General features: G+C 29.4%; 3 protein-coding genes across 3 annotated transcripts; 1 reads left to right on the top strand and 2 right to left on the bottom strand.

Annotated features, from left to right (window-relative positions):
* Positions 1-2,432: 2,432 nt before the first annotated feature.
* B0H65DRAFT_436220 (uncharacterized protein) lies at positions 2,433-2,669 on the bottom strand (the record flags this gene model as incomplete). The annotated part of the gene is made up of 1 exon (XM_062825233.1): positions 2,433-2,669. A coding segment is annotated over one exon (237 nt), but the record flags the coding sequence as incomplete, so codon positions are not given.
* An 11,012-nt stretch (positions 2,670-13,681) lies between these two features.
* Positions 13,682-14,512, top strand: B0H65DRAFT_512515 (uncharacterized protein; the record flags this gene model as incomplete). The annotated part of the gene is made up of 5 exons (XM_062828579.1): positions 13,682-13,798; positions 13,832-13,906; positions 13,931-14,032; positions 14,063-14,114; positions 14,250-14,512. The coding sequence occupies 5 exons, from the start codon at positions 13,682-13,684 to the stop codon at positions 14,510-14,512; spliced, it is 609 nt and encodes a 202-aa protein (XP_062677009.1).
* A 5,424-nt stretch (positions 14,513-19,936) lies between these two features.
* Positions 19,937-20,812, bottom strand: B0H65DRAFT_561432 (uncharacterized protein; the record flags this gene model as incomplete). The annotated part of the gene is made up of 3 exons (XM_062830173.1): positions 19,937-20,088; positions 20,582-20,692; positions 20,797-20,812. 3 exons carry the CDS (start codon positions 20,810-20,812, stop codon positions 19,937-19,939), a joined length of 279 nt encoding a protein of 92 aa, XP_062677008.1.
* Positions 20,813-21,742: the final 930 nt, after the last annotated feature.

Here is a 21,742-nt window from a genome sequence, read left to right as displayed (position 1 = left end):
AAATAATATAAATGGATTTTACGAAATATAATAATTAATTGAATAGCTATAATTTCCCTAATAATAATAATATATAAATTTTATAAAATATAATAATAAATTAGATAGCTGTAACTTTAAAATTCCTAGGCAATAAACGCCCTAACTCCAATAACTAATTAAAAAAAGTAGTTAAAGTATTACAATATAATATATAGGATAGAAGGCGTGAATTAAAAATATATATATATACTTAAAATTTAATATAGAGGTTAAAAATAAATAATTTGCAAATATACCAATTCTCGTCGAACCAATAATTAACTATAAGGTCGTTATTCTAAAAATAGGAACGAAATATAAATATTACGAACATTCAAAGATCCCTTCTCAAACTGACGAAATATTTCGTCCTATAAGATAAAATTAATAAATAAACTTCTATTTAATTATATAGATTAGATATAGTACAATTTTTAATATTTAAAATATATTCTTTAAATAGAAATAGTGAAAGTAAAATATATATTCTATATATACTTAAATAATAAATATTTCGCCCGTAGGCATTAAATATTAAAATCCAGCCCTATTTCTTAAATAATTTAACTATTTATATACTACTCCAATCAATATTTTAATTAAATCAAATAAATAGGAAAGAATTAAAAACGGTATACGCAAATTATTATATATAATTCTCTCTATTAATTATATTAATTCGTAAAATTATCTCTCTATAATACTTCTAAATCCTTTCGGGGATCCTTAAAAATCCCCTTTATCTAATTATATAATCTTTTATTCTCTTTTTTCTACCTCCTACCATTCGAAAATATTTCTCTCCGTAATTTATTAATCTAAAATATTAAAGGCTAATAATATAACGTAAGATTTTCTTTTATAAATTTAATAAATTTTTTTCATTATCTACTTACCCCTTCTTCTCCCCTACTAATTTTATAGGACTAATATAATTCTTTTCATTAAATTCATTGATAACCCTATTTTCGTTTAGCCCATTATAGTAGACGTAAATCTAAAACAAAACCTAAAAAAATAATTCGAAATTGTATATAAAAGAATATTATTCGTTTAAAAGGATCCTAATTACTATAAACGCTTTAATACCCATTATACCCTTTATTCCGGAAATACCTTTTCATTCGTTTCTAATAATAAAATCTAAATCAATTAAAAACGAAGGCTAAAAAAGGTTATTATCGTCCTTACTAATTATAAAATTATTAATAGAAATATCTTTATAAAAGAAGTTAACCTTTTTCTATAAGAACTTGTATCTATTAATATAACCTTTTAATATAATAAATAAGGCCGTTCGGGAATTTATTTTATAAATAGGTTATCTATAATTATAAAGAATAATTCGTTAATATACCCGATCTAATAGCGTATTATTAATCGGAAATACTATATAAAATTATTTATTAGAAGGTAAAGTAACGTCGGTTTAATTAAATAATTATTTTTTACTAACTATATTAATACTGCGGCCTTTCCGCGAAATATTAATTATAACCATCTTAATTAATAGCGTCGAACGTTCGGGCCTATAATTCTTTACTATATTAATATTTATTCCTCCTTAAATGTTACTTCGAATTTTATTATCGGTTCTATATACTTAAACCGTCTTATAATAATAATAATAAATTATATTTATTACCTTTTTATTAATTACGTTTTATAGCAAGTTCCTTTCTTCGTTATATTTAAAATACTATTAAAAATCTTTAATAATTCATAGTATCTACGGGTCTCCTTTAAAATAGGCTTTCCAATAAATTATTACCCGGCCAGATATATAACGTACATATAATATTACTTTATTAATAATAAAAATACTTTATTAAATTATTCTTTTTAATTTAAATAAATTACTTATTATTCTCCTTTATAATTAATAAATCGAACTCAAACTCCTCCTTATTTATTTAAAAAAATGCGAAGACTATTAATATAAATTATAAACCCTCTATATTAATATTAAATTATTTAAATATAATAGCCCCAAACCGATCAAACTCCTATAGTTTTATAAATAATCTATAAATAATAAATCCTAAAACGAAATAATAATTATTTAACGTATTTTAAATACTAAATACTTTCTTCGCATATTTCCTAAAATCGAATTATATATTTAATACTATATTAATAAAAGAATTACTCTTTAATTCGCCCAGTACAAGAATATATAATTAATATTATTAAATATCCTTTTTAACCTTTAAATTATCTATAATACTAACGTTTAATTTATATTTTACTTTCGAACCGAAAATCCGTTTATTAAATTATACTAATAACCTTCGTTGTAACTTCAGTATCCGATTCGGATTATATTCTTTTATAAATATTACTAATTTTTCGTTTAATTTTACAAACTAATCTAAAATACAATCCTAATTCGCATTCATCGGCCACCCGCGCTAACTATTATAAAAAAATAATTCGCTACCTTCTATATACTTATTAAAAATAGCCTCTAATATTATTTTTAAACCCGCTACCCAATTAATAAAAATATTATAGAAATTAGGAAAATCGATATATATAGCGCCGAACTTATCTTTAAAAACTATATTTATATATTTATAATATTCGGAAGATTTTATAATACTATTCGTGTTAATAAACTGTAAAATTTTAAAAAAGTAAAATATTATTAATTAAGGAAGTAAAATAACTTTGGTAATAATATAGTAAATTTGATATTAGATTTTATCGTCGGGCTTATTAATAAAAATTATATTAAAAAGTAATTCGAATTAGTCCGAATCGAAATTATCTAAATTGTTAAGAGTAAGGGTAAGTAAACGTTTTAATATATTATCGAAAAGGTTAGTCTAGCCTGTATTCGAACGTAGAAGAAGGATAATAAAAAGGATTTAAAATATCGATAAAAACCTAAATACAAAATTCTATAAATCTAAATAGTAATTAAATAGGTATTTTAATAACGTAGGCTTATCTTATTTACCTTTTTTACTTAATTAATAAAGCGTATCTAATGTAGAATAGGAGATATCCTTATCTTTATAAACTAATTCGAACGAAGCACAGAAGGCATTTAAATCTATACCAATAGGATATTCTTAGATAATCTCTAACTAAGGTCGATCTATTATAACGATAGTAATAATATTCTTAAAACGCGGCTATAAAAGGGGCTAAAGGTCGCATTTCGTAAAACATCGCATTTAATTTTATTACGTAATCAATTATTAAACTAATAGATGGTTAAAACGTTAGGAATAAAAGGTTAGGAAAATAATTAATTAGCAACTTAATTAGAGAAAGTAAAATAGGATAATAATTATATTCGCTAAAAGTAATTTAAAGAAGAAAATAAAATAAAAATACAAAGGAGCTTTATACGGAATATTCGAAGGCTCTATAATGCACGTAACTCAAAGAGTAGGTTATAAATAAAAGAGTAGCTAGGGTAGCTAAGTAACGGCCTAGATTTAGAGAGAAGAGTGGGACCTACATACGGATGAACCAATAGGTGTGCGGATCACATTATTATATACCCTGGACGTCAGATTCGGACCAGTAGACTTGAAGACAGCCAGCCACTTAAATGTCATAACAGCTCCTCTGGAGACCGAGTGAGATTTTGGCTCTGTGTTGCCAACAGCCTGCTGAGTGAGACCGATGTCCATAACCAGCGAGCAATGCTGCCAAGAGGTTAGACTGCCCTCAGCCCGTGGGTTGATGCCTTCCAATCGTTTGAGATGCTTGAGCTCTGGTGGCTGAAGAAAGCCGAGTCTGAAGAAAGGCAATGTCGTTGGGTACGCTAGGTACCTCTAAGGACGGGCCCGGCGCCTGGTTCCTGCTTCAGGTAAATGGAAAACTGGTATAATGTATCCTCTTCCCTTTGCTCTTTCCCTTTTTTTCTTCGTTCCCCGGGATCGCCGTCACACAACAACTGAAAGTCACAAACCTGTATTCGTCCAAGACTTTTCCTGCGGAAAGTCCATTCAGGCAGAGACTGGTTGAGTCAACCAACCACAACCTGGAAGAATGCGAACACTCCAGCCTGCCTTCTCAAACCGGCTCTTGACACTGGGTCTGCTCCCGTCCTTACTTGTCTGGTCGCCGTGACCTCTGCCGCTTTCAGTACCGGCTAAGAATCTTAAGATTAATCGTCGATGTCATGGCGTTTCTTATCGGGAACTAGGATGTACTTCGACACTCACGCTTTGGGGGCTTTGGCGATATGGTCGGCAATCATAAGTGGTTTTCTGTTCGTCATGTATGTGTGTCCTCGGCCTTCTCCTTCCTTAAATGTTCATTGTTGCTGATGGTCATCTATGTGCTTTGCAGGAGCTGGGTGGAAAGAGCAATCGTAGGCCTTCTGCGTGTTTCCTTGTTTTACTTCCTCCCTTAGAATCTTCAATCATTAATGGATTCAACTACCTCGCAATGAGCATTCGGGTTGACCTATTTACAAAGCTGCAGGCGTTTACTGGCGGGATTTAGCGTTTGGGCTAGAACGTTCATTGGCGGGCATTAGATTTTACTGAGCGACGAATAGTCGGACCAATAAAGTAGGGCAAGGCAGGCAGATAAAGGAGGCAGGCTAATGCAGGCAGGTTACAGCAGGAAAATGTAGGAGGTAGGTCAAGGCAGACAAGTGAAAAGTCGGGCACGTGCATACTCTAAGTAGAATTATAGGCTACCGGCTTCGGATGTTTAGAACTATAGTTAACTCGTCGAACGCCGCCCACTCTATAAGCAACGCCCTATTTCGCAGCCCTAACCACCTCCCCTGTATACAACTCTCAACCAATCGATAAGAGCTGCTCTATATCCTAATGTTTAAATAGGACGGTCTAATCTACCTACTCAGCGGCGGCGTTTATTATTACCAGTAGGAGCGACATTTGCAGGTTTATCAAGCCTTATCGCTAAATTCTTTACTTCACTCTTTTCACGTCAACACCATTTCCGCATCTTCCCACTATATACAACCATCGTCCTTTCTTCCGTTCTTAATTCTAGCCGTTTCAAAATGGAGGCGCTTAAGAGCGAAATTAAATCAATCAAACTCCAAATCCAACACCTTTACAATTTTACTAAAACCAACTTGCAAAAATCCACTCCCTCTTCTTCTTCTACCTAAACCGACGTTATCTTTAGCGCTATCCAACAAGTTCTTAAAGTATTGAATCGCATCAACAACAAGCTCAACGAATTAACAACCACATTCTCAACATCCTCAACATCCTTAACATCCTCAACATCCTCAACATCCTCAACATCCTCAACATCCTCAACATCCTCAACATCCCTACCATCGATACTATACTTAACTAATACCGCCGGTCCTCATCCTATCCTAAAATTTAATAGTATTAGGCTCAATATCCTCCAACCGTTTACGAAAGACAACTTCGGGCTTAATCTTATCGCCAACCTACACAAGCTCGAAACGGATCCTCATTTCTATAGGAAAGTCTGCGTATTTATTATAGACTTAGGTATTAATTAGAAAGATCTTACTAAACGAACTCTACTATTACCGGATTATAATTAATTTGCAGTCTAATACAATCAGGACGATAACGAGTTTTTACAACTATACCTTTCTTACTCGAAAATAATAATTCCCATCAATTTCAATTTCGATTTCAACCTACTTACAAATAACGAAACTAAGCAATTTCTTTAAAACATTATCTCCTCCTCAAAACATTATACCCTACTAAGTCGGGCTTATTAATACTTTTAGAATACTATTTACTTCGCTATTCCCATCCGGCGCACTTTCAATACTCAGCGACCTCCCTAGAATTAATACTTTATATATATATATAGGCAAGCGTAACTCAAGGACTACTTTCTACTATAAAGATGCCTAATTATATTGTTATAATATTAATATTTTTAGGCAGAAGCTCTAAATAATAATCGACCCGAATAATATTATTAAATTTAAAAGGATACTTATAATTAAATAGGCGCTCTATAAATACAATTAATCTATATAATATTTAAATATTATAGTCAATTTGCAGAAGCTACTCGAAGAAGAAATTAAATTCGATATTATTTGCGCTAGCCCTAGTAATTTAATTATAATATAATTATAATAATATTATATAATTATTAATTAAACCCCGTTTCTTACTATAGTAACCAATTTTATTTTATTTAGTAAAGAAGTAATTCTACGTAGATAGGTTATTTATTTAAATGACAGGTTCTACAATTTATCCTATAGGAACTTTAAAAAGCTTTCCTATAAAGTTTCTACTAAGAAACGGAAATTAAACGCTACCCTTCTATTATATAATAAAAGGTAGAATTTTAGTCAATTTCGAAATATTAGCAATATTATCGGTAATAATAATATTAAAGGGAAAGACTATAAAGAAAACGAAAAGTAGGACGAAGAGGAGGACGAAGAGTAAAATAAAGAGTAAAACGAAGGGTAGAACGAAGAATAAAATAAAGAATAAGACAAAGAGCAGGACAAATAGGACGAAGAGTAGGATAAAAAGTAGGATAAAGAATAGGATTAAAGGCAAAATAAATACTAAAAGTATAGTAATAATGAAAATAGCAATTAAAATAATAATAATAATACTAACGCTACTATCGGTATCGGTTATAATAATATCCAAATTAATATTAATAATAATACGAAAGATACTAATATTGATACTAATATCGAATCAAATTATCAATTCGCAAGCCTAACAATAAACAATAATATAATTTTACGATTTATATTAATTGTATACGTTTAAGATAATATAAACATCACATTAAAAAGCTCGTTCGCTTTAAAAAAAAGTCTATAGACGAATTATTAATTATTAAGTACTACGATAATCTACGACGAAAAGTATAAGATCTTAATATTTTATATACTATTTTAGGTATATTAACCAATTTTCGGCTTTCCAAAATTATAAAAAAAATCAATATCGATATCGAGCAAGCGGAAATTATATATCAACTATATTAGTAAATCGTAATATTAAAAACACTCCTAAAATATAGAAGGTATTCGCAAAGGAAATATTTAAAGTTCGGAAAATTATAAAGATAATAGAAAGATATGATAAACTTTTCTACTTTTTACCCTTTGGGTTTAATAATAGGTTTATATTAAAACTTTTAATAAAATTTTCAAATAAAGACCTTAAAACCTTCTATACTACTATTATTTGGTATAAAAGCCTAATATTATTAAATAAAATAGGTAATAAATTTCTATTCTCTATTTAAGGTAAAAGAAAATTCAAAGAAAAATTATTCTAAAGGAAATAATTTAACGAATTATAAAACCTACCTAACGAAGACCTTATTAAATTTCTAATACCTATCCAACCCAAAAATAGTATATAGGATAGTCTTATAAAGCTAAATATTACATTCAAAATAAATAATATCAACCGTAACTATATTATTATTTTTTTCTACCAATTTTTATTCTTAATCAAATCCCCCGTAATACAAACAACGGGATTCGGATCCCGAATACGCAAATTAATACTACAAATTTTATACGATAAATACCATAAATACCATTATAAACGCAATTATTCTATAGAATCCCGTAATAAAAAGATGCCCAAGATATACTTAGTTATATTCACTTTCTAATAGAACAAATTCAACTTCAACTTAAACATTCGCTTCGGAAGCCCATAGTCCGTTTATTAAAGTGTCGGGTGCTCCATAAGGTATTAAATATTCCCCTTCTAACTCGTTTCATACGTAGGCACAAGAGAAAAGTTGGGACAGGTTCCCATTCCGGGCTAAGAAATAGCGTTTACTCATTCTTTTCTCGCATCTCTTTAATTAATTAATCCTTCGAGAGGTGCGGAAATATAGCCGATAGTAATTGTGGGGAGCTATGTTTCTAAATATAGCAGTTAGAACCCTAACCCTAGTTCCAGCTCGCTAGAACTAGGGTTAGGGTTCTTTAACCGTAACGAAGAAAAGGATGTTACCCTATAAAACAAGCACGCCAGGCTTGATAATTATACTTTATATTTTAAATATTAATAGGGCTTATAAATAAGAAAAGCCAATAACTAAAGAAGGGGGTGGGGTTAGAATAGCTAGGTACTTAGTGTATTTAGTCCCAGAATAATTTATTATAGTATAAATAGTAGTATTGCATATTGGGAGGAGTAATATACAAGCGCCCGATAGGTATTAGGTCCTTTACCCATTTCCCGAGGGAAAATCGTATAGATTGCTGTCGAATAAATATAATTTAGTATAAAAATTTAGAAACGATTTTCCAAACTAGTATTCTACCCTTTCTTTCTCCTACTATTTCCGAACCTTCTTTATTAACCTTTTAGACCTCCGAGGTACTATTACTATTTTATCGAGGGTATCCTTTTCGAGGGTATCCCTCTTCTGTTTGTGAGAGACTTTGTTTGGGATTTTAAGATTCTTTAACCCTTTACTATTATTTACATTCTCTTTAAGAAGAAAAATAAAGTTTAGAGAGGTAAGGCGGATAGGCGTAAATATTAACTTAGGCGGAAATTTAAATAAATTAGTAAGGGAAATAAGGGACGGGGATTAGATTAAAGGTAATATAGGATTAATTAGAGCCGAAAAGTCGGGTCCTAAAAAGCTAGGCGTGGAGAAATTAGGCGTAAAGGAATCTGAACTAACTCTATTAAAATCTAGAATTATAATTGAATTAATTATATTATTTAAATTTAGGAACGCTTTTAGTAAATTTACTATAGTTATAAAATATATATAATATAGTTAAAAATGTTTTTGAATAGATTAAAGTATAGGGGATTGCCTCTTTATAATCCTATATCCGTAGTATATTTTATATACTATATTAAATATACGGAAATTAACGTTATAATATACTAAAGCCGTAACCGAAAAATTCGGATAGGGTTTATTAATAGGATAAATATTACTAAACAATTTATTAGATTCTATATAGATAATAATATATTAAATATTCCTTAGTATACCCTAGATAGGAGTTCTTTATTTAGTTTCATCGTCTTCGTCTTTTATTAAATACTAATTTCTAATATTATTATTATTATCGGTCTAGCTAGAATATATATTAATTAAATATAACGGTTCGACGAATTTAAGTATAGTATAAATTCCCTTTAGTAATTTATTAATAGAATTTTGGACTTGGTAAGTAATCAATATATTAAAAAATAAAGAATTAATTATAAAAGGAATAAAAAGATTAAATAGCTTAAATAGTAGAAGGTGGATAATAGAGCATAGTTACGGGTATATATATATATATTGTTACTAATAGGAAGTAATATTATATTTTTAAATTATTAATTAACTATCCCCTATTTTCGCTACCTATAGAATATATTACTTTTTAAAATCTAGTTTCCTTTTCGTTACACTCGAAATTTATAATTTAACTCTATTATAATTATTATCCAATCCTCTCGGTACCGCGCTAAAAATTTAAACGTCTTCTTATTTTAATCCGATTTTTATCTCTTTTAAATCGTTGGTAAAAATACAACCTAACGGTAAATTCGTAATTACTATAATTTAATATTATCAGAATATACTAATAATTATCGTTATAATATTTATGATCATTTTATTATAGTATTTTAATTCCCGTATTAAATTCCGGCGTAGTAGTAAATAGAATAATTCTAATTAATTTAATTAGTATAATAACTTTTGATTTTAAAATTTAAATTATTAATTTTCTTATTCTAATAAATATATATAAATTACTTCCTCTTTTTTATTACAATTTATATTTATCTTTAATAATAATAGGAGGTATTTATTTAGATTCATTGTTTATTAATTTACACTATGTTTTTTAAAAACTCTATAATATTAATAAAAAGGCTCTATAAATTAAAAGTTATAATATTTATGAATTCTAATACTGTTTCAAATATTTTAAAGATTCTCATTATATTGTTTTTAAAAACCTCTAACCGTTTATTTCTTTCCTAATCCCTATCCACTTTTTCCAAACAACATTCGATTCTTACGCTTCTAATTAATTCCAATATTAAAATCTCAAATCTAATAACTATATTATTAAAATATCTATATTTATTAATTAAATAAAAGTAATATAATGTAGTAAAAAGAAATACTTTTTATAATATAGATACACTAAATCAATTAGATCGAACAATATTAGTAACTGCATTAATTATAATAGTAGAAGAAGTAAAAAAGCTTTAGGATTTTAATCCTCGAACATTTATAAATTTATAGGGTTATTTATAGTATTCGTATTCGTATAGAGAGAAAATACAATAGGCTAATACAATAAGTAAAATATAAAGTTTAAATTTAAAAACTAATTTCCATCGTCAAAAATAACTATATATACCCCTTTTCTCTTTTAATTTATACTATATATTTAATTTCTTCTTTAACTCCTTTCATTACAACTATTATATTCTATCTAATCAATATACTATAGCAATTTTTCTTCTTTTATATTGCTATTAATGCTTTTATAAATGATTTTTATATTATAGAACTTCTATTATAATTAACCCTTAAATTCCCTATTCGTACTATACAAATTTAATATAAAAGCTCCTTGTAAAATATTTAATTAACTTTTAAAAGTAAAAATATAAAATCGCTATACGAAGTTACTATAATTATTACCAACGTCGAATACGTAATCCCTTTCGAATATCCCAATTGCCCGCAACTATTAATATTTAAATTTATTATACTAATTCTTCTAAGTAGTAATACGCTTATATTTTAATATTTCTCTTAAATCTTCGATCCCTTTAATATAAACTAACCTAAATTAAAGAATATAACTCATCTATTAAAAAGTATTATATAACTAAAATTACAACTAGTAACGTTATAAAAACTATACCTATTTAAAATAAGATTACTCACTATTTTAATATTTTATTGGATACTATAGAATTATCTATATTAATTAGTACCCGTAATTCCCTAGGTTTATTTTCTAAAACATCTACAATAAACAAACTAGGAATAAGCTAACCGACGACTATTTCATTAGTATCCACTCTGTATAAAACAAGTATAACCTCAATAGTAGATACTATTAATAATATCGAATTATAGTAGATAATAGATACAATAATAGATTTGAATTAATTATAATATATATAATAGATTGGAACTAATTATAATAAGTAGGGGAATAAATAAATAGATTAGAATTTAGGTAAATAGAAAGAGTTTCAAGTATTTAAAAATTGATTTTAGTAAATAATATTGACAAACGATTTTAAATATCCGAAATTCTATTTTATAACTATACGAATATAAATAGTATTTAAACTAATATAAAATTAAATTTATTATTATTATCCTTAACAAACGGAAAGATAACGATGGTAACCGCAATTAGGTCGTAAAATACTAACATTTCCCCAAGCCTTAAACAAAAGCCAACCCGAATATTAAATCCTAAAATACAATACCAAAGTACATAAATAGATGGAAAGTATTATAGAAAATAAAATAGAAAGGGTAAAGATTTTAAAGGGGTAATTAACCGAAATGATACTACTTTCTATTATAATTAACATACAAAATAAGAAGTAAAAGGAAATAAAACTCAACCAATAAATATAACTGAAAATAATAAGGAGGATAACGATATAGAGATAATTATCGACGATAATTAAGAAAAAGAAGAAGAATATGAAGAAGAAGAATATAAAGAAGAAGAATATAAATTTGAGGACGATAAAGAGAAGGTAGAGTAAGAGAAAGGGGATAAAAAAAAGAAAATTTGAAGACGATAAAGAGGAAGTAGAGTAAGAGAAAGGGGATAATAAAAAACGAAAATTTGAAGACGATAAAGAGGAGGTAGAGTAAGAGAAAGGGGATAAATAAAAACGAAAAGAAAATGAAAACCAAAAGGAGAATATTAGTAAAGGCTAAGGAGAGAAAAATACGAACGCCGCCGAATCCGAGGAAAATTTATAAACGATAATAAACGCTTTAGATAACGAGTAGTTGAAGACTATTAATAAGAAAAATAATAATTAGAAAGAGAAGAATAATTGGGGCGGCGCAAAAATAAGTAATAAAACTAAAGGAATGTAGACCACAATATCCTTAGACTGTTATATAGTAGAAGAATGGTTCGAATTTGAAAATATTAATGACTAAAGCGCTAAGGAATATACTAAAAACAATTAGTACGGTAAAATATATATATATATAAAACATCCTGAGACTGGTATATTAATATAGGCTAAAATTATAGCATGACTACCGCGAAGTAATTTAGTTATTATTACTATATAAAAGGAAGAAAATATTCTTCAAGTATATACGGTTCCTCTTTACTAATATAAACTGGCCAAATCCGAAGTTGGCGATATAAAAACAAGATATAGAGGCTGGAGAATCTACGATTTATTTTATAGTATAGGATATAATACAATTTAAATAGACAACACCTATACAGACTCCGAACCAATGGACTTTCGTAGAGAATAACGGTAAAAGATATATAATAATATAGAATATATAATCTATGTTCAGGGGCAAAGAAGATATGTTAAGAGATATTAATATTTATTATTGTCGATCTATAATTAGATTACCTATAAAACTTATTCTTAAAAAGGAGTTAGGAAGTTAATACGTAATTAATACTAAGTATCACGAATTTAAGACTACAATCGAACAAAGATTGGACAATATTGAAAAAGAAATAATAAAATTGAAGAGTAAATTAAAAATAAGAAATTCCTAACCATCGGAATAAAGAGGTATCCGAATATATAATAGGAGTTTCGAAATAATTTTTAATCTATAGAATATATAAAATCTATATAATATATAAATATTTATATAAAATTAACAATATATAGTAAATAGATATTTTTTAAATTGTTTTTTAAACTTACTTAATATTATTATTATAAATATTATGTATATTTTAATATTATATGGGAAGGCGACGTTAAATAAAAGGGAGAGAAGTATACGAAGGTCTATAGGGTAATCGATTTATATATATTTATATAGATATTGGATATTATACTCTTATCTTCTCTCCGCATCAAAGTCCCGCCAATTCCATTCGCGTCTCTCTCCCGCTCTTATATTTTACTATATATATTAGTAACCTCCTCCTTCCTCTTTTCCTTCGATAACCCTTACTGGCTTCAAGAAGTAAAACGGTAGCTAATTAACCCTATAGCACTGGTACTATCAAGCACTAACCCTAGGGAGGATAATAATTATATTGGAGACGGTTTATCGTCGTTGTAATCGTTCGCGTCGCGGTCGGCGGGGTAATGCGAGGGAGGAGTGCTAAAAAGAGAAGAAAAAGAAGAAGAAAAAGAGGGAGGTAAAGTATAGGTTACCGGTTTAAAATATAGAATATAGTTATTAAGCCCGATATACTTATTTTGTAGGGTAATATCCTTTTCTTCGTTGCGGTTGAGGAACCCTAAGCTAGTTCCGGCTCGCCGGAACTAAGGTTAGGGTTCTGACCGCCATATCTAGAAACACAGCTCCCCACAATTACTATCGGCTACATTTCCGCACCTCTCGAAGGATTGATTGATTAAAGAGATGCGAGAAAAGAACGAGCAATGGGCTATTTCCAGAATAACCGAACCGCTTGGATCACCCAGGACGCCAAGGATTGGAGCCCTCGTGTGAATGTTATTGAGCTCAGCAACTGACAACGATGAGTTTCCCCGGTCACCACATCACCCCGAATCCGGAGGACCACGGCAGTGGTCCCTGGCCGATAGACTCTAAGCGGCCCATCTACGCTGCTCCGGTCCCTCAACCATTCGTCTCAGTGCCGGCGGCTAATTTGGGTCGTAATAAATAGATTGCCGCTCCTAGTTCTCACCTAGGCTTTATTGTCCTAGGAGCTCAGCAGCATACGGCCGGACATTTTGGGATAGTTCACCACTATCAACCTAATTAGAGCCAATATGCGCCTTATATTATCACACCTCTCGTAACGCCTCCTAACCTAAGAGTAGTATATAACGCGCGCGGAAGGAGCAGAGTCCCGCCTCAAGCTCACGTTTATACGGCCCATAGACCCCACATCTAGCACCAACATCTATTATATATTAATCCCAACTATACCAACCCTACATACTTACGTAGGCAATAATCTAAAAAGGCTGCTCTTGCTCAGTAGTACGCCAAGCTATCTTTGGAGGAAACTAATAAGTCTCCTATTACTGTGACTACTCCTACCACAGCTACAATTACTGCTAGAATGCCCGCCCAATAAGCTTCAGTTCTAGTTATCGTAAATACTACAGCCATAGGAGCCACAGAACTAACAGTGGCCACGGGAGCCACAGGAGCCACGAAAAATATAATAGGGCCTAATAGAACTCTTCTTATTCCACCTCCTAACCTAACTCATCCAAGCTACGAACTCTCCCAGCCTATAGCTAAGGCGATGGAAAACTTTTCCATTCCTCATTGCTACAACTACCTACAAACTAAGGATTTACTAAGAGACGAAATAAATAAGAAGGAACAGTATTAACTCACCGAGATTGCTTTCGGTCTTTCGTAAAGGCCATTAAAAAGAAGGGCGCTAATGATTGTCCTTTTCGAATGGGAAATAGATTGTGAAACAAGTCCTCGAGAATATTCAGGAGAAACTTATGGAACTGCTGCAGAACGAGCTTGACAAAATGAGCAAGGAAGATGATTCTAACCTTGACTTGGATGCCGAATATAGGGAGCCGGCCCGGGACTCTGAGGATTGGATATTCAAGGGTTAAGGCAAGGACCCAACGCCAATGTGACGGACATATGGGGGAAGCCAACCTGGATTATCTGGATGTCTTCTAATAGTGACGAATGAAGGTGGGGCCTAAAGACAATGTGCTGGGACATGTTAGGACTGGACTCTCTTTGGTACTTTTTGTTGATGCTCTTTTACTTACGTTGGTTTTGCCTTCCAGCTTTCTTTCTTTTTAAAATACCCGACTCAATCAAGGACCACATCTGGGTTTACCAAGGGCGGTAAAAAATCTTCCGCATGCTGGAGTGATAATTGGTGCTGCGTACGCACTGAATTACTAGCCGCTTAATTCAAATATCCCGAGGGAACGGAACGCTAATTTAGTTTGGTGCACCCCAGAGAAAGTATGTCTATTATAGAATAATTAGATAATATACAATTGGAAAGAAACGTAGCATCTCAAAATAATAGCCTAATTATACAAAGATAACTTAACAATACTATATATCTCATAGTATTATATATATTAGATATTACTAATAAGTAAAAAAAAAAAGAAATCTAGAACGGATGCCATAAATATTTAAAGTCTATAACTTAATAGTATATATCACTTCTAATTCTAATTCTAATTCTTTTAAGAAGGGCGAAAGTAGTAAACTATAGGAAGATTCTTTCAATATCAATATTATTACAATAAAATATATTTAAATATATCTAGGCCTAAATATATTTTAATTAATATTATTATAAAGACTAATATATAATAGATTTAATTTCTTCTTAAAACATTATTATAACGCTAATAAACTACTATACCCCAAAACTATATTTTAAAAGGATATAAGTAACCGAAACTAGTAATTCGGTCGCTTAAATAGTTTTATATAATTATAATAGTAATTAAAAAGTATAATTGTAAAGTTACCATTATAAATACTTTAACGTATAGTAGAAGCTATAATAATATTTATTAGCCAACTAGCGAAGGAAATTACTAATTTACTATATTAATTAATTAACCCTAAGGATCTATTAAACCTATACTCCAACCTACAATAAATAAATACTTACCGACAACCTAAAAGATTATAAAGTTTACCCGTAGTAAATTTTTATAATAATATTTATATAAATAAATATAGAGTATTCTTATCGTAAATAATAGTTAAGGCGTAACGGAATTAATAATAATCGGGCGGCCAAAAAATTAATATAGGATATTTAATTACTTTAAAATAACTATATAGTAAATCGGCTATTTTAGGTAGGGTAAGGCTATAACGTAAGAAACGAATATAAAATAACTATAATAATAAAGGGCGGTTTAATATAAATTTAAAATATTTTTAATATTAACCTAAATATAATATTATAAGGATTGCGATTATTATTTTTAAAATATAGAAACGCTTCGGTGATATCGCTAAAATTTGAAGTAATATACTTTTATTTTCCTTTCAATAAAAATAACAATTCCTATACGCCCTTATATATAAATGATAATATTAGGTTCTAAAATAGCGTTTACAAGCTTTAGAAACTAACTAATTAATTCCGTAACTTAAATAGCCCGTAATATAACCGGAAATAATCCCTCTAAAAACTTAATAAATTTTTTCAAAATATATAATTATTTCGCTTTTATTATTCTTTTATTTTCGGAATTTATAAATATTAATAATACCTCCAAATAAATTCTACTCTAGCGGGGAATATTCAAACCTCGTAATATCTTATAAAAGAAGGGAATACTATATATATAAAACTATTGTATATATATAATTTAAACTCTTCTTTACAATTTACCATAAAAGTTTTAAAACTAATAATAATCTATATACTAGTAACGATACTAAACTAATATTATATTTAGAAGATACAAAAAGGAAAGATTAACCTCCCAAATAATAATCCTCGGCTTATCTCTATAATAATATCTTATTTATATTACTTTGATTATAATATATAGTTACAATACGAACGTAATAATTTTAATAAGTTAAAAATAAACGGATACAAAACTAATATTAATAAACCAATAACGGATACCCTTCTAATTTATACAAAAATTTACGCCTTAGTAGAAAAATACTTAATTAATAAACTAAAAACTATTATGCTACAATAATTCAAAACGGCGGCTACTATCTCTTTAAATATTAATAATTTCCTTAAAATAGTACTAATAATATACAAATCCACTATTAAAGACAATAAAAGTTTAAAAAACATCGTCGTAGAAACCCTTCATAAATATTATAAATAATTAAATAAAAACAAGGTACAAAATATAATTAAAGAATTAAGAGCTTTAATATATTAATTATATATATATACCAAAAACATAAGTTCTTCTAAACTGAATCTTAAATTAATTAATACATTAATAAAATAATCCCCAATAAAGTCTAAAAAATAATACCGCCCAATCTACAATACCGCCCTACTAATCGCAACCGCACCCTAAAATATCGAATCTCAAAGAGCATTACGTAAATTCTTCGCACGCCCAAACGGCACAACCAAACAGGCGGCACAACCAAACAGGCGGCACAATCAATCGGACGGTACAATTAAAAATATCAAAGCAATTAAAGGACTTACTATTATTATTAGGCTTGGTTATAATTACAATTATTGTAATCGTAATTCTAAGAAGAGATATCTCGGTAGGATAAACGGAAATAATATCCTTATTTATATTCCATATACTTAAGATTCTAATTTAATACGTTTTATAGCTTCCTCTACTATTTTTTCTCTTTTCCTCTTCTTCTATCCCTATTTTAATAGGCATTCCTTATTAATAACAACTCCTATTTACCTATTATAACCGTAAATATCCAACGTATAAATTACGAAGCGAAGTTATTAATTTAATTATTCTTCCCTTCTCCCTTATATTTAAAATAATCGAATAATTTATCGATTTTATAATATTTATTTATATACTTTAAAAAACTATTTCCTATATAGAATAGTTGACTATATTTTAAATAAGGAGTAGATTTAAATTTGGTAATTATAGCCGTTAATTTAGGTTTAATAATAAATTTAATAACGAAATCCAAAATATTAATTAAATTATATACTCTTTCCATATAATTACTCTACTCCAATACCCTTTCGATTCTATAATTTTTCTTTCTTTACCACTAATATTCAAAATATAAAAAAAATTCAAAGGTCGTTGCCGTAAGATAAATACTCCGATAGTATCTATTAAAATTATTTCAACGAATAAAGCTTTATTGGTAGAAAAAATATATAGAAAATATAGAAATTATTTCCTTGGATTCGGAAACTATTTACTCTATTTCCCGAATAATATTTTCTACTTCTCTATATTTATTATTTAGATATATAAAAAGCATTTTCAATATTATAAGCTACTTTTAAATAATTTGGTCAAAACTACTATTATTCGAATTTAAAAAAACTATTTTCGTAGTAATATTGGAAATTAGATCTTTAAGGTTCAAATATCGATTAATAATTATTATTATAAATAAATTAAGACCGAAGGAATATTTAAAAAGATTTAGAAAGGGGGTTAATATATTTTTAATTAATAGGTTATAAACTTTAAAGGAATTAATTTTACTAAAATAGTTTTTTCGAACTTATTTAATAGCTAAATTTAATAATACTATCTATAGATTTCCAATTTTTATAATGAATTACTTTACCTATATATTATCTATAGAAAGTTTAGATACTTCCCGGAAGTAATAACGCTATATATAAAATACTTTTATATCTTCGCAATTTTCAAACGTTTTTAATATAACTGCTATCGGATAAAGTAATACTTTATCATCCCTGCATAAGGATACGGAGGCTAATGATTTAAATAGTTTAAATTAATCTTTTAATATATTATTGAAAACGAATAATATTGAATTATATAGAATATACCTCGCTTAATAAGAGGTTTCAAATATTTTTATATTATAATTTAAAATATAATTTCGAATTGCGGATATAAAGGAACCTTATATAAAAATTATAAATAAAATAATAAGGGAAATAAGTAAAAGTTTTTACTATTAATTTTATTTCTACCGCTAATTCGCAATATTTAAGGGCGGAGAGTATTTCTATTCCCCGCTATTAACTATATCCGGTTCTAAAATTCTAGATATTTGTAGTACTTTAAAGGAAAGATAGGCTTCTACTACATCTTATCCTTCTATTTGAATTTAATATAATTAATATCATTTAAATTTAAACATTAAAATAATTTATTAAAAGACGAAAATTCTATTTCGAAGGTATTATTATATAGAATTTAAATAATTATAAATGTAATTAAATAAACGATTAGGTATAGTACTATAGTAGTAGAAAAGGTTATTCTAGAAAAGTGTTAATTTAAATTAATAATTAAAGGTAAGAATATATATATATTTGCCCCTTTATTAATTTTATTAGCTGATAACTTATTTTCATTAATTATAATCTTAATAATAAACTTTAGTTACTTTATATCTAGATTACGAATAATAAGTAATTTAATTTATTAGTAAAGTATATTCTTATAAATACCGGGCCGAAAACTAATGCTTCCCATAAGCACAAATATATAAAAGGTAAGCTAATATTTAAAATTACAAAGTATCGACTGCGCGTTCCTATAAAGTACTAAGAATAAGTAGAATATTATTTATTATAATTTCTGTTTTTTTTAAATATTTATTTATATAAGAACTTAAACTTTTATATAAGAATTGATTAGATTTACTGTAAGAAGAAATATTAATATATAATATCGGTATAGGTAAGGAGGGAATTTACTTAGATAACTTCTCTATAGGCCTTCCTACGGTTATTAAGTAATATTTATTATTCGGAATCTTCGTTTAAATCTTTATTTAAATCTTAATCCCTTCTCTTCGCGAATACTATAATATTAATTTAAACTACTATATATTTCTATAAAACAATAATAGTTACTACTAATTAAATTATTACTACTTCCTTCTATTCTTTAATACCGTTTATATATAGACGCTTATATTTTATATAGTGTATAGTCGGTTAAAAAGCTCTTACAAATAATAATAAACTTTTTCTTATTTTAATATATATTAAACCAAACTTTATTAGCCTCTTTTTACATTAATTATAATACATTTATAATAAATTTAAAAAGTATTAAGATATAATATTAAAGAAAATAATAAAATAATAAAATATATACTTATTTTATAAATACTATACGCATTCTCGCTTGGCTTTAATTTTCTTATAAAGCAAACGCTTATATATTATTACTATAAATTCGTCGACGTCGGCAAATACTCTTTTTTTCCGTTCTTCGACGTTAGGTATAATCGGCGGTATCGGCGGTTTTCGTAGCTCGATCCCTTCCGTATTATATATAGATAGAATACAATCGGCACTATAAAATTTAAATAATACCCTCTTAAGTTACAGTAATTTACGAGCTTAGTATATTTGGGAGGAGAAATTAATTAGAAAATTCGGAAGGAGGGTTTTATACAAAAATTAACGCAACCTTCGTAACGTAGGGGCCGTAATTTATAAGGTAGAATCAATTGGGAAGAATAAATATATAATAAATATAATTAGAATGGGATAGAAATTTGCTTCTTTAGTTTAATTAGGAATCCGAGGGTAAAGATACAATTTATATCTTAAGGCCCTTCTAATTTGCCTAAAGGGATATACGTATGGAGAAAACTATTCACCAAAGCCAACTACACCTCCCAAAAGCCAACCACACCTTCCAAAAGCCAACCACACCTTCCAATTAGATATACTAAATATATGGAGTAGAGTAGGTGTCAGGGGTAAATGGCAGGGGTAAGTACCTTGTGTAGTATATGCCTAGCCCACTCAGCTGGGTTAGCGTAAGTGGAACGGTGCACTCGATGGCGAAGGCAATGAAAACGGTTCTAAAAACGGCGGCGGCGTTTTTGGCTGAATTATCCAAACCCTTGTTAAAAACTACTCCCATAGATAATCTTACAATATGGTAGCTTATCTATCGGAGTTGGAAGGATATGAAACGGGTCTTTTAATTACGTGGTAGGGTCAAAAAACTGAACTACCACCTTCCATATCCATATCGTTCGGACGGAGGCAAGACGGTAAGTGGGGAGGCGGCGCTAAAACGATAAATATAATTGGGCAGATTACGAGAAAAGTTGACCGTCCTGACACTGCGGCTAGATTTTTTACACGGGTAGTGTGACAAGGGCAGAGTTCTAGGCTTGGAACAAAGAGTTCAATTCAGCTGATAATCTTCTTTGGTCTCGAAGGCTTTGTTGATCCTTTCAACCGCCAGAGGAAGGCTAGGCTCCAAGGCCTTCTTATACCAAAGAAGGTTGGTACGTACCGAGCCTTTACGACCTGAGGCCTCGAGGCATCGGCGCTTGTCTATCTAGTTCATGTGCATACAAGTAGATCTTTCTAAATACCTTCCTTCTAACGCCGACCTTCGTCCGGTCGTCCTACTTCTACTTGGTTGGCTATAGTTACTCCGTAAAGGCGCTTAGCGCTGTCGGTAATTTGTTACGAACTTAAGCGACACAAGGGCTGACCAGGCCGTCGGGACCCGACTGCTCCCCTATGGTGGCCAGTGTAACCTCCAGGAGGGCAAGCATCGACCTGAAGGGCGCATGCAGGTGCGCGCTGACGCACTGGCTCACGATGAGCAGGGCTCACAGTGAGCCAACACCATCAGTGAGCCATCACTACAATAGATACTCAAGGACCAAGGAATCAGGAATAGGCACGGAGTATAAAGGGACGACTGGAGGACTCAGATTGTCAGATAGTTCGACAGTTGTCAATTGATCATTATCACCGAGACTAGTATAACGCTACCATACTTGTTGTGAACTTTTTGGCTTCACCGAACGACTTTGATAGTTTACTACCTTCAGCTATCTCACTTAGGCAGATCAGACTGCCGTTCGTCACATAATTCCAGTCAGCAGTTCGAAGGTAGGCTCGATAGCCTGGTAGCGCTTCGGCTGTGTTGATGCCGGTAAC

Source organism: Neurospora tetraspora, assembly GCF_033439725.1.
Source record: "Neurospora tetraspora strain CBS 560.94 chromosome Unknown B0H65scaffold_9, whole genome shotgun sequence".
In the NCBI taxonomy this organism is placed as follows: Eukaryota; Fungi; Ascomycota; class Sordariomycetes; order Sordariales; family Sordariaceae; genus Neurospora; species Neurospora tetraspora.
The sequence above is the reverse complement of the archived record's forward strand: the minus strand, read 5'-3'. Positions and strand labels throughout refer to the sequence as shown.